The sequence below is a fragment of the Cylas formicarius genome, unplaced genomic scaffold, assembly GCF_029955315.1.
Source record: "Cylas formicarius isolate icCylForm1 unplaced genomic scaffold, icCylForm1.1 PGA_scaffold_9__14_contigs__length_23061073, whole genome shotgun sequence".
Lineage (NCBI taxonomy): Eukaryota > Metazoa > Arthropoda > Insecta > Coleoptera > Brentidae > Cylas > Cylas formicarius.
In genome coordinates, this window is record NW_026844365.1 from 5,501,178 (window position 1) to 5,526,388 (window position 25,211).

At 33.1% G+C, this 25,211-nt stretch overlaps 2 protein-coding genes and 1 long non-coding RNA gene across 4 annotated transcripts; all 3 read left to right on the forward strand.

Moving 5' to 3' along the window:
• Window positions 1-2,491: 2,491 nt before the first annotated feature.
• Window positions 2,492-4,529, forward strand: LOC132706987 (uncharacterized). Its single transcript, XR_009619680.1, has 3 exons — window positions 2,492-2,551; window positions 2,863-3,102; window positions 4,453-4,529. It is a non-coding gene; the product is annotated as an uncharacterized LOC132706987 (long non-coding RNA).
• Window positions 4,530-8,060: 3,531 nt separating this feature from the next.
• LOC132707601 (retinal homeobox protein Rx1) lies at window positions 8,061-14,423 on the forward strand. Its single transcript, XM_060679507.1, has 4 exons — window positions 8,061-8,120; window positions 11,646-11,852; window positions 11,909-12,023; window positions 14,082-14,423. Exons 2-4 carry the CDS (start codon window positions 11,646-11,648, stop codon window positions 14,405-14,407), a joined length of 648 nt encoding a protein of 215 aa, XP_060535490.1. The 5' UTR covers window positions 8,061-8,120; the 3' UTR covers window positions 14,408-14,423.
• A 1,140-nt stretch (window positions 14,424-15,563) lies between these two features.
• LOC132707476 (uncharacterized) lies at window positions 15,564-21,795 on the forward strand. 2 transcript variants are annotated; one of them, XM_060679346.1, is made up of 6 exons: window positions 15,564-15,662; window positions 15,757-15,811; window positions 16,120-16,272; window positions 18,220-18,446; window positions 20,578-20,749; window positions 21,660-21,795. In XM_060679346.1, exons 1-6 carry the CDS (start codon window positions 15,644-15,646, stop codon window positions 21,673-21,675), a joined length of 642 nt encoding a protein of 213 aa, XP_060535329.1. In that variant the 5' UTR covers window positions 15,564-15,643; the 3' UTR covers window positions 21,676-21,795. The 2 variants fall into 2 exon arrangements, with proteins under 2 accessions (XP_060535329.1, XP_060535328.1); XM_060679345.1 differs by having other exon boundaries at window positions 20,578-20,752; window positions 21,660-21,762.
• Window positions 21,796-25,211: the final 3,416 nt, after the last annotated feature.

Below are 25,211 nucleotides of genomic sequence, written 5' to 3' on the forward strand. Positions count from 1 at the left end.
AATATTTAATTATTTACTTTTTCTGTGAACTTAAAATTTCATCATTATTTTCGCCATTGCTGAGAGTTCTCTGGGTAAACATTGGAAAAGTTAAAATAATTCGCAGAGTATAAAAATATAACCTACTCAATTAAGATTGTAGATGTGTCTTTTAAGAAAATATTTTTTCAATTCATAGCAAACCAAAACGTTTACATTTTGAAATTATTGCTTAATAAAAAAATTGAAGAATTTAAAAAGTAATTCGAAACAACATTTAAAAATAGGGTATTCGATTTTAAAAAAATATATTTTTTACTCGTCACGCCTTTTTGAGTCACGCTATATACTTTTAAATACTTTTCAATTGCGCATCCTAACAATATTTACAACTCATTTTCTCATAACTTTTGAAACATGAAATATAATTAACTTTTCTATAGAGTTGATTCACCCTGTACCTAAATTTGATCGTGTGTAGTGAAACCGTTATATTATATATTTTTTATTATATAACTATACATGCTCGACGCATCGTAGGCCAAACCACTAAGATCCGCCTTAATGCGTCACTATGAAATATACACGTCCATAAAAATGAATGCATTTCTGTTATTTCGTTTTCATCCCCGAAGCTGGATTAATAACGCCTTCCTTAAACCGAAGAATGGATCCCGAGCGTGATACGGAACCGGATATTACCAAATGCACTTTTAATCAACCCCTTGACTTTAAAAATCAACTTTTGAATCGGCCTGTCGTCTACTGGGTGATTTTTAGTGAACGAAGGGTCGTATCGCAATATCTATGGCGACGGTAAGCACAAACCTTTTAGCGAGAAAGACCAACCAATGCCACCGAAAAAGGAGGAAGACCGGCCAGACATGGAAATATAATGTTTGTATAATTTAAAAAACTGATATTTGGAACAAAGGGATGAAAAAAAATCTAAATCTTTCTTGGGATGTCATATTCATAATCATATTTTTTTATTTCTCAACGAAAGCAAGATTTTAATTATTTTTATTAATTTTATTTTAGTTTTGGGTGGGTATTTTAATATATAGCTCAATATGTGCCACCTGAGCTGTAAATGCAGCGATCAAAGGCAACGCTACCAGCTCATATTTCTTGGGTTGGAAGTACCATATTTTAAAATTTATACATTAACATTTCTTCTAAATAATCCATTTTGGGAATCGAAGATTAATCAAATAGGTCTAATTGATCAAAAATCAGCTTTTAAAGAGAATTCAATCTTTATGAGAGATGTATTGTTACATTAACTCCTATGAAGTTATTCTAGCATTTTCTAAAAAATTAGAAAGTTCAATAACTTTCTCAAAATTAAAAATTATTCTTGTTAGAGTCCGTCTTCAGCACTGGCAACAATCTCAGCGAACCTCGATCCTGCGTAGTTCGAAATAGTGAATGGGCATCCATACCTGCCCAATGATGTTCTTTAGCTATGAATGTTTCTTTCATTATCAATCTACTTCCTTAAATTATGTGACCAAGTTAGGCTGTCTTTCGTTTTTAAACTTTGTGCACCAACCCTCTTTCTCAGTGGACTCGCCTCAACACCTCCTCGTTCATGATATGCGTCGCTCAAGGTATTTTGAGAAGTCTACCAGTATCACATCTCAATTGTGTTAACCTTTAGAGTCACTTTAGAGTTAGTTTCTCACAAATCGGTGTCAGCCCCAGGCTTAGGGTGGGATTACACAGTTTAAAGGTGATTCTGCTCTTCATTTTAATTTCTGGATCTAGATTCTTGCTAATTCAGGTATTATTAGTATTGTTGACTTAGCAAGCGTTGCACGGCTTCTGGGCTACCTGCTAATACCGCGTTATCATCAGCGTATGTGAGATTGTTAAACGTCACCATTGATCTTGATCCCTTCACTGGTGTCTTTTATTGCCTCTTTAAAAGTGTTTTCGGAGTATAGATTAAATACAATTTTTGAATACAATACAAATTTTTGATGATTGCAAAATCGTTTTTATCTAGTCCCTTTAATTTCAATATTTCTACAGGATCTGCTTGGTCGAATAATCAATAAAGTATATATCAATAAAACATATACCATCTTTTGTTGCTTTTGAGATGACCCATCAAGTTTATAAGGCTCTACAAAATAAGGACAACCTCAGACCTGAATATATCCGTCTCCGCATCCATTTTGTTAATAAACTTAACAGATAAAACAACTTCCAATAAATAGGTTCAAAAACCTAGTGAAAGACTTTTTAATAAAGGAATTCTTCTATAATCTGGAGGAGTTTATTACTAGCTTTCGGTGATAAGTTTCTCTCACAACCATCGTCGACGTATCATGTTATATTTTATTGTCATCACATTGTATACAAACTAAATTTCTTTTTTTTCTAAATGTAAATAAAGTAGAGTCATGTGGGGCAAGTGTGCGCAGCGGATAAGTGTGCGCAGGCTTATTATTTATAAAACCGTTGACAGTAGAGTAGGGGAATCAACTGCCTTTAGTAGTCACTACGACGTTGGACAAAAGACTAGACTCTTGTCTGGCAAAGTTACGTAGTTTTAGTAATATTGGTAAGTAAAAGCTTTGGTTATTATTCTTACGATTTTCTCCAATTTAGAATTCAAATACTTTTATATTTATGTAGCGGTAATTAGTATTAATTATGTCCAATTATGCTCGTTTATATATCTAATTTTATCAGCTGTACATCAAAACTTGGTAGAATTACGCAAAAATGTGTAATTTTAAACTAAATCTGTAAAGGCGATTAGGGTTAAGTGTACGCATACGGTTGTGGGGTAAGAGTACGCATATTTTAATGCGTACTTTTACCCCGATAGTGAATTCTTTGTGTATTGACACTCGTTGTTATTTGTTTCAGGTTATACTTATATATTTCTTAAAAAAAAAACTACAATGCCTCGAAATTACAAGCGGAAGGCTCCACACAGGTCCGTTGTTACCCGTGATCAATTTGATGCTGCTAAGCGATTGATTGCCGAAGGTTTAAGTAAAAGAAAAGCAGCTGAACAGGTTGGAATGAAAGAGAGTACTCTCAAGAAGCGATTAAAATCTGATTCAACTGCTCTAAAATTAGGAAGATTCACTTCAACTTTCACAAGTGAGCAAGAAAATGAAATATATAATTATTTAAAAAGATGTGATGATCTCTATTATGGTCTTAATATGACAACTCTAAAAACATTGATCTACGAGTATGCTGAAATAAATCATATTCCTCATCGGTTTAGTCAAAAGTCGAAAATGGCTGGACGTGATTGGGTGTATGGATTTTTAAAAAGGCACAATGACTTGAATTTACGACAAGCCACGTCAACTAGCATAGCTAGAGCAAATAAAACTGAAAATTCTAAAAAAAAAAACCAAGAAAAATACTACTACCAAAGATAAGGCTGTTAAAGTTAAGGCTAGTCAAGAAAATATTAATGATTTTAAGGAAAATGATGATTACTGTGGATTGTGTGGTGAAAAATACGTTGATCCAAATACAGAGGATTGGATTAAATGTAGCTTATGTCATAGCTGGTGGCATGAACAGTGCACTCATTATGAAACTGGTGCTTTCATATGTGATATTTGTTCTAATAATTAAGATTTTATCATATTCGTTAAAAACGATCTCATTTGAATTTATATCTATTCAAAACTGTTAACTACTCTAAGCCTTATTCTCGATAAAAACCAAGTTAAACAGTATTTGGCAAAAATTATATATTTAATATATAAATATAAAAAATGAAGTAAAAAATGATAAGTATTGATAAAAAATAATATTTATAACATTAAACATGGTGTAACTATATGTAACAAGTTATGGTTTAAATTATTACAAATGCGCACACTTACCCGCAGTGCTGCGCACGTTTACCCCAATATTGGGGTAGGTGTGCCCATTCTGACTAACCTTTATTTTATTTTATTTCTTTAATTACAATTAAGTTAATTGAATTTCATGTTAAGTAATTGTTAAATCAATAAATCCTTTAAATAAATACTTTTATTTCAATTTATTTTGTACAATTATTACAATTTTATGACCATAGAAAAAAAAATGTGCACTCTTGCCCCACATGACTCTACATACCGCCAAAATTTCAGACACGTCACTCTAGGTCTACATTCCACAGTAATTTTATTGAAACTCCCATTTTCACTAAGCCCTCGTTGGCTCAATTAGACATTCGGTTAAGATTAGAACTACTTATTTTAACACAACGTTTTACTCAAGAACCGTAAATTTGGGAGGAGATTACTTTTATGCAGCAATGACAGGACTGCCCAAAGAAAAAAATGGTTATTTAAACTTGACATCCCTGGAGAATTATCAACTTTGGTATTGGGACAAACAAAGAAGGAATAAAACCCCGCATATTGAGATTATTGTTTTGCAAGTAGTAAAAATAATGAACATGTTAGAGAGGTTCACATTATCCCTTTTTTTTTAATGCAGGAGGAGCGATTCCCCTTCTCTCGACGAGATACACCTCTCCCATCACTGAGCTGAACTTTATTAATTACGCAACCGAATTGATGACGGGCTGTCATTGTGTTCTCGACCCGGCAGTCGGAACCCCATCTGCAAGATTTAAAGTAATTAATTTGCCGGCATAGAACGCGCTCTCCGGATAGGCTATTCCACAGTGAAAAAAATGTTATTGTATTTATTAATATCCTGATAGACTAGGCGCTTTAACTAATAATTGAAATTAAGTGATAAATTGTACTGTATAAATTAATAAAATGTCCACGAAAACTCTCATAGAAAGACTGAAACATCCCTTATAAGTCAAAATTCGCAAAGTTATTTCAAAAAGTTGTTCCGAATATTATTCGAAGCCCACATACCAAATTTTATGCCAAAAATTCTAAGTATTATAGATTAATTTTTTAATTATTTGATGACACAGGCCAAGCGACATTTTTAGTGACGTTGATGATATATGGAGTATTTCTCAGCAATCACAGTGATTTTCACAATCAGAACTTAATGATTTAGTGAGAGACTTTGATTTACCTAAGCACCTATCCGAAATTTTATCATCTAGATTTTGAAATAAAAATTCAATGGCATGATTAAGAAATTATAGCGCAAGAATTTATAAGCAATATTGAAAGTGGTTCACTAGTTTGTTGCATCGATACTCCTAATCTAATAAAGAAGCCTGGTACAGACTGCAATTCTGGGGACTGGATGATTTTTTTGACTCATTTTTCATTCTATACAAAAGAAAGAATACTAGGAAAATCTGGAACTACTGCTCGAAGGAATCAAATATTGTGGAATTTCTACTAAGGATATACGAAGTACCGAAAAGATTGCATGGGTCTCATTTACTAATATTATGAAGAGTTTTCCAGTAAACAACAAATATCCTAATTACAAAGATATTGTAGAAAGAAATAGAAGAAACAGAAATTTGCTCCAATATGAATATAAAACTGCACTTTTTACTAAACCAAGTTTTCCGGCCAAGAGAATTTGTTATTTATTTTTCTTTTAATGTTAATGAAAACCTTACGCTTTTCAGGTTTAAATTTAGGAGGCCTAAATCATACAGAATCAGATGTCATATCAACAGTTTAAAAATTGTTGTCCGGTGTAATTATTTGATTGAATTTCATTTAGTCATAACAGAATTATAATGCAGTGAGCTATCTATTATATCTGAGAGAGAAAGAGAGCAACATTTCAGCAAAGTGAGAAATTTCCTTTATTTCGTCTCAATTGGAGAAACAATAAGGGGCTCTGCAGTATTTTCTACCATGTTATCAGCTTCCCACATTCTTCCTTATATTTAAATCACGTTTTCCATGTCTTTTTCGGAATAATTAAATGAGCGAGGAAGATATTGAGATTGTGCCCATCTTTTCTATAATATGTACGAATCAGATCAAGTTTGGTGCATGTCAATTGAATTACATTTGAAGAAGAAAGACTGAGGTTAAAAGTTAATACGGAAAAGGCATGATGGTAATCGGGGTAAACGTCAGACAGAGAAGCGTAACCGGATTCAACATGTTTCTAATTTCAGACACCTCGGCAGCTTCATAACCAAAAACCCAGAACCGGACACGAAGATACGAATGAAAGATACAGAATTGAACAAGAATACAAATATACTAACTCTACAGTAGAGACCTGAACTTTAAGGTTAACACTGCGAGTCGACTGGAAGCATTTGAAATGTGGGTGTCTAGGAGATTGACCATACAAGCAACATTGAAATCCTATGATTAGTGCCACACATCATGAATACTCAAGCCCTCAACGCCCCTATAGCCGCACAAGACCGTGGCCAATTTTCCCTTGAGTGGCACCTTAAGAAGATGTATGACTAATGTCATTTTTCTTCCAAGAAAATTTTTACAGATTTTCTTGAGTGGGAGCAGTCTTTATGTATGTCTATAACATACCCAGAATTAATAGAACTCGCATTTGCTGGAAGTAGTCTTCAGCATTCATGTCTCGAACTGCTAATAGCGTGAAGTTTCTTTTTCCACGAATCGAATTTTGACTTTGTCAATTATGAAGGTCATTTATTACAGTTTCCTTTCTTCCTGCACCTAGCCATTGTCAAGAACGAACTTTGTCCGAAAGTAACTGTATAAGAAGCTTTTTTCATGGAAAACATTTTTTTTTGCATTTATAAAAATTTTCAAACCCCTTAAATTTCTTAGTCTTATATACAGTGTGTCTCACTCAAAAATTCTACAACCTTCTAAAATCCTTATTTATGATTCGAGTTTGATAATTTTCTTGTTGGATCGATCTCAGAAAAAAAGCACTCATACCTTGTTAAGTTTTCAAAGAAACTTCCATTTACAAATCCTCTTGATTCCTTCTGCGTGGGTTCTTTATAAATCAATCTCGCTGATGCTTGTGAAAAGCTATCAGTGCTCCCTTCACGCCTTCCATTTTAAAGCAAAATTAGGGAAACGCTTGATGATACTTTTGTTATTTTCTCTATTTTAGATTTTCTTACGTCCTAAGATACGTTTTAGCATTATATTTGAAACCAATATTAATCTCCCATTGTTAAATATTCTCATCAATGAAAAATCAGTCCTAATATTGGTTCATTCTGTTTACAGAAAACCTGCGGACATAGACGTCAAAACCAGATTTAGCACTCGTCCAAAAATATATGTTCTATTCGTCAACAACAAAATTCCGGTGAAGATGTCGCGAATTTAAGTATGCGTCATTGGAGAGACTGGACGACAAATATCAACTAGGCTCAAAGAAGATGAAAGAAGACGAAATAAACTAATTAGCAATCATGAAACTCGACATCAAATCTTATTCGACAAAACAACTTTAGTTCTGCCTCCCTCAGACAATATATAAGTTCTGAACAAGCCATCAGGATGATTGGTGAGACGTCAGCAAATTGGCAACGAATTCCTATTTAGGAGTACCTATCTACACCAATTTCTATTACGTTTCAGTACAATACAATCCTTTAAGCCTGGCTTAATGCTGAACGTCTTTGAAAAATCTCTGTTTACTGATTTAAACAATTTTTCCATTGGATAGCAGAATGCACTAAAATGAATGGATTTTTTAGGCTAAATATTTAGGGAATTCTTTAAGGAAGGGTCAATGAATTCTTCTTCCCTACTACATTAAATCGAATTGGAATTTTTTCAATGTTTATTCTATTAAACTTTGTTTAATTTGATGTTTGGCAATCTCGTTTCTGTTTATTGTTATTGTTATTAATAATGATCCGCGTTTTTGAGGAATATCTTACATGCTCACCTTGGCTGTATATAGAATTAATTAAAACAAAAATCTAACGCAGCCAATTGAGATTCGAAAAATTTCCGAAAAAGAAAACAATGGCGTCTCTCTTTCTCCCCGAACAAACGAATTAAACCAATCCCGGAGCCAAAACAAAGGGTTCCGGTAACCGAACCAATAAAAGCATTAGCGGAAGCGCCGGCGTCCCGACGCCTACGTCGCCTCCCGTCGCTCCAATAATGCGTCGGGGGTGGAGCGACACCGGGCCACCATCGTGAGCTTTCGGTTTATCCACGCATTAGTTTTTCGTCTAACCGCATTAAGTGAAGAAGGGTGACGAGTGAGCACCGTCTGGCACCGAACAAATCGTCGAGGTGAGTAAAAAACTGCACTCACAATAGTCAAAAAATAGTCTCACATTTGAAAAAAAAATGGAAAATCAGTCAAGGGAAAATCATAAAAATTATTTTCATTGGTCGCTAGGGGGGCGTAGTTTTTATCTCGAATTTTAAAACCCTATTCGAAAATCTCTAATGAAGTGAACACTACTTTCAAAAGAGTGTTTTCTTTTGAAAGTAGTGCTTTAATTTTATTTTTGTTTGTTCTACCTCTGCGTAAGGCAGTGTCATGTTTGTAAAATAATTTTTTAAGAATCGAAATTAGAATTCTAAAATAGAAAATGACATTTTGTGTTATATTAATATAACGCGAGTCAACACGAAGTTTGACTTTGATTTTAAAGCATACAATTTCTATATTTTAGGTAGCAATAAGATTTAAAAAAAGTGTCAAAAAGGTTGCTTTTGTAATTAGGAACCTGATTGAACGATAATTTTTAAACTTTTTATAAAACTTTTCCTGTTGGCTTCTTCAGAGGTCGACTGAAACTGGCTCGCGTTTTACTCTGTACCTGCTTATATATTGCTTGAGAGTGGAGGAGCTAAATTATTAGAGAGAAGAGCAGAGGTAAAGGTCTTTTAATTCTGGTTTCAGTGACTCAGATAGTTTTACGGATCTGTAAACAAGAGAGTTCATAACCGTAAACACAATGACCCAATGTTAGGTCTGATTTTCTATTGATGAGAATATCTAAGAATGGAATGGAATGGAATGGAAATATATTTTTAAAAAATTGTGGTTCTAATTTTAAATTAAAAATAAAAGCATCCAATTAAATATGTTTATAAGTTTCAATATAGCAATAACTTACAAAAAAATGGAAAATAATTTCAAAAGTGAACGCTATTACTTTTTCTTTTATGTTCATAAGTACTTCCTCACTACTTGTTGCTCTTTTGAATACGCTCCCATGTGGTATTTAAATTTACCTAGATTTTTAATGGCATCCTGTACTCCATAGGCTCAAAAAGCATATTCAGAACTACCTTTTCGTAGTTTCCTAAACCGCTGCTTTAAAACTGCAATACTATATATATATATATATATATATATATATATATATATATATATATATATATATATATATATATATATATATATATATATATATATATATATATATATATATATATATATATATATATATATATATATATATATATATATATATATATATATATATATATATATATATATACGAAGCTTGAAATTTATGTTTTTATTTTATTGCGAAGATAAGGGCCACGATATTCACAATGGGAGGCAAGTCTTTTGTCAAACTCTAAGAGTTGACATTTTTTCATAAAACATTGGCATACAGTATACACTTTTCAACGTAGTTGGAAATTAAAATGGAAAATAAAGACCCAACAAGCCAGTGGAAACCGTATCTCAAGATCTAATGTATACAAGGTGCCTATAAACAACATTTTAACTTCAAACGGAACACCGTGTATATTAATACTTCATACGTCATCAATTTTCTCCAAATAACTTACAAAGCACTTTTCGTTAAAACCCCTGTAGAAAAATATCCAATCTATAGGCATAGAACTTATTGACAGTAAAAATATCTATTATAAATTATCGAACAGTATTACAACAAACGTAATATAAACCAAATTTACTAATATCAATTATTAAGTAAAATAATTAAGAACAGTATATATTGCCTCCATTTTGGGCAAATGAACTATTCTATGTCGAAAAAACAAAGTAGTTGAAAGTGCCCCATAAGAAAACGTCCAGTAGAGTTGTAAAGTACGTAAACTCTGAGGTATATTTTCGACGTCTTTATAATTATTTTAGTAAGCTCTGTCTGTAAGAATTATTAATTCTACGCATTTTATGTATGACGGCGCGTCTGCTCACTTTAGTGTTGCAGTAAGAGAATGTTTAAATCACACATTTACCAACTGATGGGTAGGTCGCGACGGACCTCAACCCTAGTCCCCCAAATTTAAATATTACAAGATTCAGAGTCCACTTTAAAATATTATACCAGGTGACACAAGAAAGTGTCTTGTAAACTAACCAAAGCTTTCGAACTTTAAATGGCATAATCTAAATTTTTTTGAATTTTTGGATTTTTGCTTTGTTATCTTGCTCGGACGGTTTTTCTCTTTTTCTTGTTTTTTTTTTAAATTTTTATTTAATTTTTGAAAATTGTGTCTAGGATGTTGTGACCATCACAAATACTATTTATCTGGTGGCCTGATCATGGGAAAAATTGTAAATGAAACCTTTCTTTACTTGTCTAATGGCAAATAGCATTTAATGTAATGAACTATTAATTTTTTAGGATAACCTAGTTTTTTGGTTTTTCAAATGGCGCGAAAACTTTTTAAAATTTTTTTTGCAATATTTTGACACCAAAATTTTCAAAATCCGTTAAAAAATAAGCTCACAGGAGGGAAAAAACCAAATAAGTAAATGCATTTTCATAAAAACAAAATATTACTTAGATGGCTTTGCTTCTATCTATTACTAACTGTCAAGTCGGTAAAATTAAAAACTCCAGCATGCCACACCACACAGGAACCTGTCACGGACCCTGAATTTTTACCGGTTGGATTTTATATGGGTTTTCGTTTGCCAAATAATACTTATCGGGATAATCCGTTGAAGAAATTGCCGATATTTCTTGATGGATATCTGACGGGCAATCGATATTTAGTTTTAGTTTAAGATAACATTGACGCCATTGACATACATTAATTTGGCTTGGCAACAAGATGGGGGACCACCCCACAATACCGTTATAGGTACTGAATACCTAAATGACATATGATATGATCATTGGATAGCACAACTCAGTGACCGGCTAATAGCCCATATTTAAAAAAAAAAACAAGTATACGATTATCGAGCCAAAGAATTGAAACAGAAATATTCTGGCACATAAATTGGGATATAATATTATAAAGCATATAGCCATTTACTTCATGTTATATTTTCATTATTGTTCGTTAAACGTCATTGTTATTGTTTGTTGTTGTTCATATTATAATCTTTAGGATTTTTAGTTTTATTGGTTAATTAATGCTTATTGAAATAGAAAAGACGAAGTACTTGAAGTTTTTCTTATACTTCAAACGTAAATAATTCGAGAACTGCGTATCCAAATCATGGGAAATGGTCTTTCGTAGTAATAGAAAATATATAGGGTGTTTCATTTAAAAATAAAAAACTTGCTACCGTTTCTCAACTTTGCGATGGGCATTTGTTTCCTTTTGCAAGTCCAAAAGGTAATACTACAAAAATTATACAACTCTTGTATTAACAGTTTTTCTCGGTGCCTTCCGCTAAGTTGGGTGCGCGAATATAAAAAATAACCGTCCGAACTCGCGCTCCGCTTGTGTTTAAGCAAACCCATGACTAAACTTTACGCCCTTCATTTGAGTATGTTACTAGGATTAAAATATTTCATTTAACTTTAAGTCAAATAAGTTATTATCTTCACATTATAAATGTGTCAAGCGATTATTCCTAAATGTTAGATGGCTGGTCCGTATTTGTCCTCTCTGCCTGGCGACCTTCTCACTGAATACATGTTCGGGCGAAGACGGCAGAGGCGGAACAGGACGACTTTCAGTCCGCAGCAGCTCCAGGAGTTGGAAGCGTTGTTCCAGAAGACACATTATCCAGACGTTTTTCTCAGAGAAGAAGTCGCTCTAAGAATAAGCCTATCCGAAGCCAGGGTACAGGTGCGAATCAAACACCTTCATCGATAGTCCCGCTAGCTACCGAGATTTGGTTTCAGGTGTGGTTTCAAAACAGGCGTGCGAAGTGGCGGAAACAAGCCAGGCTGCAGTTGCTTCAAGACGCGTGGAGGATGAGATGTTTGGGCATCACGTCTCCCCAATTAATACTACCAGGTAATTTTTTCTTCCAACACTTCAGGCAGTAACAGTTAACTTACAGGGTGGTCCATTTAAGGTGCTCCTATACCTTATCTCAAAAAGAGGAAAAAAAGTTAAGTACATAGCCTGGAAGTTTTTGAGAAAAATAGGTATTTGGAAAAATGTGTTTTTTTACACTTGAGCTCTAAAATTGGGAAATATTATACAGGGTGGCCACAAATGAAATTCAGAAAAATGTTTTTTCTAGTTAAAAACTCAGAATGGGACACTGGAAAATTGGAAACTCGTGTATTTTATTTTAGATCCAACTAATCCTATGTAATATCCTATTCCAAGTTTTTTCAATATTAATTGATTTAATTCAATATAAAGTCAACATGTAATGCAAGTACTAGCTAAATTTATGTTTAATTTAAGTAATTAATGTCTAAAGAAAAACTTAGTAAGAATAAGATGTTAAATACACGAGTTGCTGCAGAAAATTGTCCACAACTTCAATACTACCCATTTTTGTAATAAAAACTGATACAGAATTGAATCCCAAACCTAATAACAGCGCTAACTACAGGGTGTTCTATTTAAAAAAAAAAAACTTTTTTTAATAAAAACAAATTCAATTAATTTACCATAGGAGTTCCAAATTTTAAATACATTTTTTCAAAGACTTGTTTTTCCGCAAAAAAATGTGAAAGTTCATTTTCCTGAAAAACTACTCACAATTTCGTATGCTATGTAATAAGAAAAAATACTCAAAATCAAGCGAAGTTTGTTACTGTCTTGGTATTACGGAACACATTGTATACATAAAAATACTATAAATAAAATATATAGTTAGGGTGAAACACTTATTTTATTTAACTTTTTTGGTCAGTGCCATACTTCTTCAGATAAGGTATAGGAGCATCTTAATTGGACCACCCTGTATATAAAATTGAGTATCTCTGGGTAAAGTAAAACAAGTACTATAAGTTGAACTGAGGTGCCTTTTACTTGATGAAAATCCGTTTATCAAAATAAATAAGAACTAATAGTTCAGATTTTCACGAAATTATGTATTATGACATGACATTTGATAAAGACACGGTGTTGTCGTTTCATATTTGAATTTGCCAGAACATATTGTATTCCTGACAAAATCGGAGAGCTTGACTTGCTCAATATAAGAAACAAACACGCACGTCTTTTTGCATAAGGTGCTTTACTTTCCCAATGTAGGCCAAAAAACCAAGAGAAAAGCTGCCTTCATTAAGCGGACTGATTACACAGAAAGTGGTCTAAAATGGGAGTCGTTAAAAATTGTCAAAAATAACAAAAACTAACTTGCCGTATGCCACGTTTTTACATTGCCTCCTTCTCAATGTATATTTGGTGTGGCCTCAGTGCAAAATATTTTTTAATAAAAATATTGTAAGTATCTGTTTGAGAGAAAGCCCTCCAGACTATTACTAAAGAAACTTGAATCAATTGTATGACAGATACAGAAAATATAGTAAAAGATTACTGGGAAAAAGAGGTACCACCACTTATTTATGTAGACTAAGGATTATTTTCTGATAGTAGCGGTCCATATTTTGGCTCTGATGATACAGTAAATTCAAACTACTTATAAATACTTGCATACAAGTACAACTGGTTGTTACTCGCACGTAATATAATCGTGATCGTTAGTGACTACTGTCTTGCATTGATCAGATAGACATTTAGGGTGGAACTACATCTGTGGGCATTATTTTATTGCTGGCTATGCCATCACAAATCGTACCGACTATAGAAATCAACTTTAAATCAAAACTAAATAATTATTTAGTAGAAAAATGTTTCCACAAACTTGAAGAGTTTTTGTATATTATATACACTTTTTTAGATGTCTTAGCTTTAAGTATTTTTGTACATTTTGGTAACAATTCTTATAAAAATTGAACTGAACTGAAATGTAGAGCAATATTTGTCATTTTCTTTTGCGCGCTGTGTTACGTACAATAATGCAATTATCAAACTTGTAATGCATCAGCTGACTAATTCGTTCACCATAAAAGTTTAAATTCAATTCTCAAAAAGTCTTAATGATTTTAGGTAGACCCGCGGCCGTACCGCCGATGGAACCCGGCAAAGAGCTATCCGACAAGCTTCCCGAGTTCTCCCCAATGGCACCCATTAACCCGACGTCTTTTCCCCTTCGAACTCCCTGCCACTATTCTCCAGGAGCTGAGTCGACTAGTCCGAATTCGCTGAGAAGCTCACCGAGTCCTACCGACCTTTCGCCAGGTGTACCGGATGACTTGTCGATGACCAAATCTACAGCCGTTAACGACGCGTCATCGCCCAACGTCGGGAAGAATTTGGATGGTACTTTGACGGGTAACGATAATGGCGCTCCGTCTACTACGACGCAGGCGTAATTGAATAGCTGATTTATTTTTGATAGTCACTTAGATAAGCTTTATTACTTAGAAGTACGTGTTAACTTGTATTAGATAAAGAATTTATCTACTTGATCGCTGGTTTAATTTGGGTAATAATTGTGCCGAAGAACCTATGGATCAAAATGGCAATAGCAGCAAGCACGCTCTTCTAAAACATAAGAAAAAATACAGAACTTATTCATTAAAAAAAAGTTGCCCAAATGTACGTTTCAGACAAAAAAGTTTCATTGAATCTATGAAAAATTTCAACAAATATCCAGCCGGCTCAGAAAGAAGTGAACATTGGAAAGGGATAAAGATAGTAACCTAAGGACTGTACTAAAAATCAAAGAAAATCCCATCACGAATGAGGAGTTTATTGTTAAAAAGGTCTCCATTTTTTCAACATTACTTTAAACGGTAATGGTATTCTAAATTTTTTTCGGAACGAATTACAAAACTATATGGTTGACCTCTAAATGGAACAATAAAACGGACCACCCAATATTCCTGATCTGGCGCCGATGGATGCACTTATATAGGGAAATATAAAAGATTGCAAAAAGGCAAATACCATCGAAAACAGCGGACATCTAAAAAACCTGATTGGAATAAAAGTTCAAATTCCAAATAAAGAATATTTCCATCACTGCCGCTTTATAAAGATTTCGGAGAACGTAGAAGAAGAAGAAAAGGCAAGAAGTGTGTTCAAAAAGTAGTTTCACTGTTAAGATTTATCAAAAAGTGTGATATTTTCTTTATCTTGAGTTTTGGGAACAGGAAAAAGTCACAGGGCGCCATATCCGGTGAATATGGTGGCTGAGGCATGATCGTGGTTTTGATTTTGGTCAAAAAGTTGGATACAAGCACCAATTAGTGAGCAGGGCATTATCCTTATGGAAAATCCATGAATAGTTTTCCGATAAATTTCGCAATGATATCTAAACTTCTAATGGACGGTCACCGTAGGAAACCTGTATATTTGCGGTTTTCCGCAGATAGGTACCTCCCACGCAGATGTGAACTTTAAATTAAGTGTCATAAATTAGGTCTATCGGTAAAATTTCGTTATCAATCCGATTGCCTAAATAAACAAATCGAAGCGATAAATCATAGCTTTCCGTGATACGGCTTTATCAATACCACAATTTTCGTAGCGTAGATCCCACTATAGTTACGATTAAAGAAATATACCGGCTTTTGCACGTTTGTTTATATCAACAAATTTTTGCGATGCTGGGCAGAATCAAAGGTAAGAAAAACTCAATACATTTTTCAGTAAGAGCGAAATCGTGGAAGCTGACCTCACAACAACCGTTTCTCTCTACCAACGATGTTATTTTCAGATTATTGCTATTTTATGGCATGGTTTTGCATCCTGGAACATTTCCGTTGCAACTGGTATGGACGACTTAAGTGCATTGATAGATTCTTGATCTACTGCTGATAGGCCTTATTATAATTATTTGAGGCTTGCGAAGCTGCTGTGCGATGGTTTTATTTTACCAACACGTTTTTACAGTGTTTGATAAATATGTTCCCAAAAAGACACTAACAAAATAAAAAATTCAGAAGATAAGAATAATTTCTGAAAATCCAAGATTAGAAATTTTAAATCAAATAAAAAGATTGGGTCGCATCAGTTTAATATGTTACAATTCCCATTGTTTGTACTGATTGGTTTTAATATTAATAGCATATTGCTCTAGTGTCTTGTGGAAATGTCCAGTTGGTGCTGAGATTTGCGACGCCCAAGGGGAACAATTTGATGCGAAACAAAACTTATACGTCCTTCTCTGTCGAAATGAATCCAGACAGCACTCTCCCGGATTAGCAAAGCGTCTCATTAATATCGATATTAGGTAAGCCAAATTATTTTGTTATACTTAGACCAGAACTATAGTGCTTTTACAACCGACCCCGTCATTAAGTTTGCCTACTGTTTAATATTCCGAAACCGCAGCAACTTATAGAACACCCTGCCGAGCAGACCCTTACCCGAAACCATTCCAGGACCGTCCTAGGAATTTATCTAACTACACCAATAACCGGGGTATAAGTATTTTTTTAACATTTTTCATTCTTGAAACACGTGCATAAAAATATTAGTACAAAGTAACAATTCATTACGAATTTATTATAAAATTGTAAACATTCAAAACAATTGTTACAATATGATATTATATAGGTTTATTTGGATTTAAAATAAAATTCACTGATTGTTTCTAATAACAGCTCTATAGATGAAATGACACAGAATTAAATACCAAATCCAATAAAAGTACCATACACAGTTAAAAAATTCAGTTATTTTAAATATAAACCATTTTTCGATGCACATTTCATCCTGCATAATATTTTAACCATGGATGGGTCCATATTTTAGTTTTCAAGCCCAAAAACGGTAAGATTCATTTTTCTCAAAAACTACTCGAAATTTCGCTAAGCTCACTATCGTATAAATACTTTCAAGAGCATGTGATAACATGGAAACTATAATTAAATACCCTGGAAATCCATGCTATGGACACATAGGCGATTACTTTCTGTTATTGTTTTACTTAAAATTTACAAAATTTCACAACTAGACTTTTTATGCCGGAAAGGACTTGACTACAACTTCAAAGCTTCAAGAACGAGAAACAAATTTCAAATTTTCCGTTCTACGGTACTCTCATCTATCCACGGTACTGATATACAATTAATTTGTGTTCTAAAATCATATAAACTGCTTGCAATATTTCATCAGCTTCATATTTGTAAACAGTACTCAGATGACGCGATTCACTTGAGGTTTCATAAATCTCAAGGTAGATGGCGCCCGGGTTATATAAATTCAAATTAAATTTTAAACACAAAAGTTATCGGACAGGAATTTAGTGTTGACTTAAAGCATGAAGCAAAAAAGTGTGAAGTTTCTTAGTTTGATCGTAGAAATAAGAATTTATGAGGTAAGAATTAGTTTAAATCATTTTTTGCGAGAAAAAAATTGAGAATTTATAGACAAATTTTAGAAATGGACATGACACGTTACTGACATTTGGCTGATATATGTATTTTAGGTTCCCTCTGAATGAGAAATTTAATTATATACAAAAATAATGAATCATGTACATTAATACAAAAATTTAATAACTAATGAGAACAAGCAAAACAAGACGTAAAGATCACAGATAAAAAAGAATCAGCCACATTTAGTTTACTGTTTCTGTTAACTGTTCAGGAGTTCGGGTATTAAGTTTTCAATAAAATACTTCTAGGCTTTATTTTTGAAAAATTGGACTTCCCACGTTTCTAATTGAAACGTGGAAATGAAAAAATGCCAAAATTTCATTTTTGAACTTTTTGAACAAGCGAGTGCAAAAAGTGTACATTTATGATCACATTACATCCCATTTCCCTAAATTTTATATAACATCTTGAAGTAAGTATTCAAAAAAAACCACGGTTGTCTCTCATTTGCATTTTCGGTTGATTCTATTTGATTTCAACCTGTTATCGGAAAATTTCACTACCTAAGATGCAGAAGAAATCCAAATTATTGAAAATAGTACTATCTTTGATAGGGGGCACTTGGACATGGATAAATTCGGTGCAGAATGCAATTTGTAATAATAGTCCGCTGTCTTTTTCTCCGCAATTCAAGTTAAAGATCTTCATTAAAATTTCATTTCCTCTTTTTAAATAGTGCAATCATAATTATCATAATGATATTAATTATATTAATTATTATCATAACTATATTAAACCAAATTTACAATAAAACTGCAGTTTGTTATGTTTAGCGGAATATTTGGTAATTTTTGCAGAAATGCGAAGATATTCACGATTTGGACAGTTGAATCCGAGACAGCGGGAAGAGGTGGAGACTTGCAAGCAATGGTCGCCAATTTTAGAAATATTTTTAACGGACATGCGTCTACTAAGTGCATGGACGACGCCTATGAACTGATGATCACGATTCAACCGGGGAGCGAATCTGATGAATTTGAATTCAATTCTGACGAAAGCTACAGCCTTGTGATACACACCGATGGTAAACATTTGTAAAATTTAATTTTATGTTAATGCTATACAGGAGATTCGGAGTTACATGCATTGCTCGAATCTGTCTATAAATTTTTGCCACGTTTATGGGTTTTCCCCTAAGCTACAACACATTCTTATTTGAAATAGAATGGATATGTTTTTATTCCATTTTTGAATCACTCGTAGAGGATAAGTATTTTTCGTGTAACGTACTCTATACCCAAAGCCAGCCGTTTTAAACTAGAATTTAATTAATGAACGACATAATTATTGATGTCAAGCAATTGGAAAACTTAAATAACCATAAAAACTATTGAAAAACAAAAAAAAACTGAACTGGATAGAGCAAAATCGACTTACATGTCAAAGGCTGGATTTTATATTTAAAACCGCATGGAATTATCTTCACTGCCAACCGAGATCTATGGCGTTTTTTAATATTAGGGACTTTTGAAAATTGCCCATAACTTTTTAATTTATGAAAATTTTGAATTCGGATAAATGCATTATTACGGCATTTTTAACGCAAATGCATTGGCGCACTTAGATTTTTTCTGCAGTTTTCCATGTTCCCATAAATGAATACAACTTTCTTATTTTATGTAGCAAATGCCTTTGTCGAGCCCTTTTCGGCCATATAGATCTTTTAATCTCCCCCATAAAAAGATCACACGATATCGCAGTCCACAGAACAGGGCACCTAGTTCGAATCCAACATTATCCAAACTCTTTATTTAGCTCTTCATTTCACTTACAATCCTTACGTTGGGAGCGGGGCAACTATCTTGCTGATAATAAATACTCTTTCAAAGAATTAATGGCAAGTCTTCCAAAAATGGAACAGCACGTCTTCTAAAAATATTGATATAACCATTAGCAGTCAGATTTTCATTAATTTTGATTTTGATCTGGCTTCATCACTCCGAACAATAGACAATGAAAAATTAATGTTCTCATTGCATTTTCCGATAAATCAGTTGCAAAATTGTATTCATCTATTGTAACCATATGCTTGGATTTTTGGATTTTCCAACACTTCTCCAATTATATTCAATTCCCGGATTTTCTGTTCTCCATGTAAGTGGTTTTAATTTTGCCTTTTTGAAACTCCCGTAATTGATTAAATTATTTTTCAACTTCCGAAAAAGTCGCTTCTCTAGTTGGTGACGCTCTAAATATGAATTAAAATAGAGTTCATTGGCTGCCTTTGCGTTTCCGTTCGACAAAATGTAACACTGTATCAAATTATATTTTTCATAATTTTGGTACATTTTAAATTGCCAAATGAACTAAAAGTTTAGGTTTGGTCACTAAAATTATGTGTAAAAGAATAAAAGTTATGTCCTTAAGTGACATTGGCAGCTACATGCACGGCCTACTAATACAAAAACAAAGAATGCCCTATGTCTCTGCCCTTCTTCATCACCATACCAACAAATCTATGTGGCCGAAAAGGGCTCCGCAAGGGAATTTTTTTAAGTTGTTGTATTCATTTATGAGAAAACGGAGAAGTGTAAAAAAAATATGAGTACGTCACTACATCAAAACGAAAAAAATTATGTTTTCATCCACTTTTCAAAAGGGCGTAAAATTACACCCTATATCTTTGTTGGTAGTGAAGATATTGCCATGCTGTTTTAACCATTTAAACGTTTCTCAAAAGTAGGTTTTGCTCGATCTAGTTCAAAAATAGGTTTTTCCTTTCAAAACCCCATCTCCAAAGTTTGATAGGAAACTATATACACAAGACCTCAAGATTAGTCAAATTTTTAAATAACTACATTACTAAAGGGCCCTTTTTATCGGAACAATAAATTTGTAACATAAATCTAAATCAAAAATGTACAAGGCGTTTCTGTGAGCTTGAGTTTAATATTTTATAAATACATTTTTCATGTGGCGTTGATTGGTTTTGGTTAATTTCACTGGTTTGTCAGAATTATTGTATCTTTTCTGACATTTCTGGCGAAATTATAGTTTCTCTAATTTTTGTTTACGTTTTTGGTGTACAGGGTTTTAGTTTTCCCCTTCGATATGATGTTTTAATTACCACAATTTAATAAAAAAATATTAAACGCACGCCAAAGTCTCCGTCATTATCAACAACAAATTCACTTTTATTGTATTGTATTTTGCAGATCGCACCGAATACGTTAAAATAATAATTACCGCACCTACAATTGCTGGCGCGACATATGCTATGGCCACTTTAACAGAGCTGATTTTGACGTATCAACAAAACAACCAAACCTGCCATGCTATCATCGGCGATTGTCGCATCATTCAGACCTTCGGGCAGCAAACGCAAAGGTAGTAAGTTTCTACGATTTTCTGAAGTTCCCAATCAGTTTCTTTCCCTTCTCTGACTGCAACTGCGTCTTCCCTTCCACCACTAGGCAATAGACAATTAATAAAAAAAGAAATAATTGAGAAGCGTCTACACCAAAAGTCACCAACAAGGTGCAATTAATACCACAAATACCACATACGAAAAGCAACTGGTATTCTCAAAAACAAAGAAGAAAAAAAAGTAGCAAGACTGATAATAACAAGCATATGGAAAGTGTACGAAGATCGAGTGCAATGCAATGATTATTCATCCAAAATAAAACTTTTTCTTCATTCGAAAAAGTAGGCATTAATTTAATTGACGTTTTACTGTCACAATAAATAACATTCACAGCCACCTGAACTTTTTAATAATAATATTAACAGCCGAATAGGAGCAACAATTTTCATTTTGCATGCTATCAAATGGATAGTTTGAAATAATTTATAATATTGCCATGAAATTTTGACAGGGAATGCCGTTATTTTATATTGAGAGATACATGAATCAGCAAAATCTACTTGAAAAACTGCCATGCTATTTCCAATTCTGGTCACTTTGAATAACACTCAATGGTTCATCACATGTCATTTTCGCAATTGCTGCTTTTTGGAAATTTTTTAATTTCCTTGTCACAAATAATTAAAATTACCATAAAACATAAACTGTTTGCTATAGAATACAGAACAAACAAATGTTTCAAGGTACTTCAAACCCACGAAATTTTTATTATTACCTGAAAATAGGAAGTAAGTTATTTGTTATTTTTTAAGTTCAACAGCACACAAAAGAAGAAGTCATTCAACAAATTACCAAGTGCATTTAAAGTTTGTCGGTCTTCAACTTGCAAATGTTTTTTAGGCAGTTTATTCTTCTTAAATATCGTTTCAGTTTCAGAGATCTGTGACCGGCGACTGGTGGTGATGGTGAACGCAACAAAATATTTGACTATTGTTTGTTTCGAATAATAATTCTGTAATATGTAACAATAAAGAATAAGAAGATGAATTTGTTTCCGGAAATTAAGATCGCATAAAAGATCATGTTTATTTAAATTTTCCTCAAAGCAAACATGACATCTATTCAGTGAGTGCCAGATCAACTAACACGGGGTAACCCCTTAAGAATTTTTACCCAAATATTTTAAATACAAAAGTTGTTTTTATAAATGTGTTGGATGTAATAAAATTAGTTATGGTGGAGGGACATGCCGAGGCAAAGACAGGCCAAGGAATTCCTAAGGGGCCCATCGGCCAATTGAGCTACAATAGAAAAGCCGTAAGAATAATGGTAGGTCTGCTCCCTATAGCTATGGAGAGAGTCACAATAGATCCTCTGGGTCGCAGTGACGGACAGGCTGACTGCTAGCTCTCCCAACTGTTAATCTAATATAATCTAATAAAATTAGTTACCATAATTCACCCTGTATGTTATTTAAGTTTTGGATTATTGAAGATTCCCTATACTTAAAAAAAAAGGAGACAATACAAACCCACTAAAGAAATCTTTTAAGGCTGGGCACCATTAATTAATATATTATATTTCTCACGAGCTTGTAGCACCACCAAAAATTCACAATTAAAATTGTTACCTAACTAACACATTTTGTCTTAAGTTCCAGTAGATATAAACAATATAATAATCGATCCAACAAGATAAAATCGTCAATTACATCAAAACAATTTGAAAAAAATCCATTTAAAGAATAAATTAATTTCAATTTTATACATATTATTTTATTCGTTTTTTTATACTGACTAGTAAATACATATCACGAAAACCCATGAAAATGGTGCATAAGTTTTGTAAGTAGTTTTCCGTTATCCAAATTTTACTTTTCTTTGAATAAATTTAAAGAATTAAATCTTCGGGCATATATATAATTCATACGTTGGGAGAGCACCGTTTTCTTGATTTTTTTCTATTTGATCCATTAGAGGAACAGATGAACCTCCCCAGGCTGTTATACTGTATCTAATATTTCAACAATTGCATTGTAGAGCAGTTTTAATTGTGCCAGATCGAAGGCAAGAACTTGAATCTAGCCAAAAAAGCCATAATCTTTTTCACAACATATGCGATCTGAACATCCAACTTTAGGTGACAATGCAGACATATACGTAGATACTTTATATGTAGTTTGGATTTTATATGGACAATTTTTTGATTGATAGCAAATCTTACTATATTATAAGTAGGGATATTTTTGGCATATGATGTAAAGGCTACAATGTTTTTTAACAATTTACAGTCAACAATATAGTATCAACCTAACTCGATGCAATTTTATATTCCTATTCAGTGATTAAGTCAAACTCTGTCAAGTTTACTGCACTATACGCTTCCTTTGATGTTTAACTTGAAAAGCCCGTTAATATAAATATCAAAGAGTATAGGGCCAAGTGCGGCACCTTGTGAAACTCCATATTTTAATTTTAATATTTTAAATTTTGACACATGGTTTTCGATTATTTAAGTACTTTGCAATGCGGAATGCATCTAAAGCCACTATCGCACAGACAAGCTAAAAGCTGTGCATGGTCAACTGTATCGAATGCTTTAGCTGAATCACGAAATATATATGAGCTGTTTTGTCATCCATACACCCTCGACCTTTTCTCTCTAAAACCATACTAATTTTTCGACAAAATTTTATACTTTTCCAAGTAATCTACTAGTAAGTGGAAACAATGATCTTTCAAAATTGTCAATGGGAATTAAATCATATCCATCTGCAAAACTTTGTCTTTCTAAACACGACATCCTGTATATTATGATACGTTTAGGTGCAGAATTTAATTTAATTAAGAATTGTTGCAGCTTTGAATATGGCAGCAGGGATTTTTTGATTGATGCTTTGAAGTCTGATTTTCTGGAAAAATAGGAAACGCGTTGGAAAGGGCCAAAAGGAAAGGATCAACGAAAACAAATTGTTTGCAGCTTAGGGAACCTTGACTGTAAATACATAGACGATTACACTGGCCAACAATTTTTAAGCTTCTTTCTTTCAAAGAAACTTTAGTTTTAGTCAAGCTCTGAAGAAGCATTAGCAAGTTCGAGTAAAAAAAAACCGTGGCAGGAGAAACCCAAAATTTTTGTAAAAAGTAATTTTTAAGTTTTTGAAAGTTGATTTCTAAATTTAAATCCTATTAGCATCATATTAAAGGAATTATTGAACGAAAATCTCGGTTGATTTAATCATAATTTTTATTAATACATAAACCGCTTTAAACGACAAATTCTCAAACAATAATTAAATACACTTATTTTTGGAAGTTCTCCCTCTTGGCCGAAAAACTTGGTTTAGTGGATTTTCCCGTATATTCTATGGTCGGATTGTGCCTTTTCAATGACATCGACCTTGATATCTGCCTCCTATTTCCATTGTTCCTTATTCATCACTCACGGCACCAAGATTTTTGGGAAAGTAGTCCAAACGTAAGTGTAAAAAGTGTAGATTTTTATTCATATTCACTCATTTCACTAAACTCCATGTTAGAGTCTTCTACAAGTTCTTTGTAATTTTTATATTTGATTAATATAAAACCTTTTATAACACCAGTAAAGACAAGCTTTTCAGATTCGACCATAAGTTCCATCTTTTAATTTTGCATCTGAGAGAGCCGGAAATTTTCTAATAGGGATTCAAGACATGCTTTATTTGGAACTTTAACGTATTACTTCAACAGTTCTAATTTAATATGTTACGGTGTATCGATAAGACTATCGTGAAGAATATTTTTGGATCCGGGAGTTGAATTAACCCTTTCTGATTAGTTCTTTTTCACCCAACATTGCATTGTCTGTTTTTACTGTCCCACTCTCACAAAAAACAGGGGCACTTCATATATCCTGACCGCTGACCTAATAGAAGTACCACAATTTTTAAGTCACTATCAATGATCGAAGTTACAGTCTTGTATTTGCTTTTTCCAACCAGATTTTCATTTGCACAGAATGAGCAACAGCTACAGAAGCAAGAATATTTCAGTTGTGCAAAACAACAGCTTTACTGCTTCTCTTGGATGAGTCAGTGAAAGAATTGTATTTCAAATTCGTTTATTAGATTAGGAATATCGGTACAATTCTGTTTCGCGCTTCCCGATATATGAGATTTTGGAAAGGTCCTTCGGTAAACTTAGGTTTCTCACTTAGTCATTAAGTTCTGATTATGAGAACAACTGTCGATACTGAGACGCAATCCATATGTTACCAATGATACCAATAATGTGTTTCCTGAGTGTTACAAGAAATCCATCCTAATTCCCTTACCTAAAATTTCGAACACTAAAGAAGTCTCAAGCTACTAGAAAGAATTGTCGATGAGCTCAGAGATTTTATTAATATTTACAAAGAACATTTTACCTTCTACTCAATCGGGTACCTCACTTTTAGACATAAGTGATGTAATATTCCGTGTACCGATAGGGGAGATAATACCTG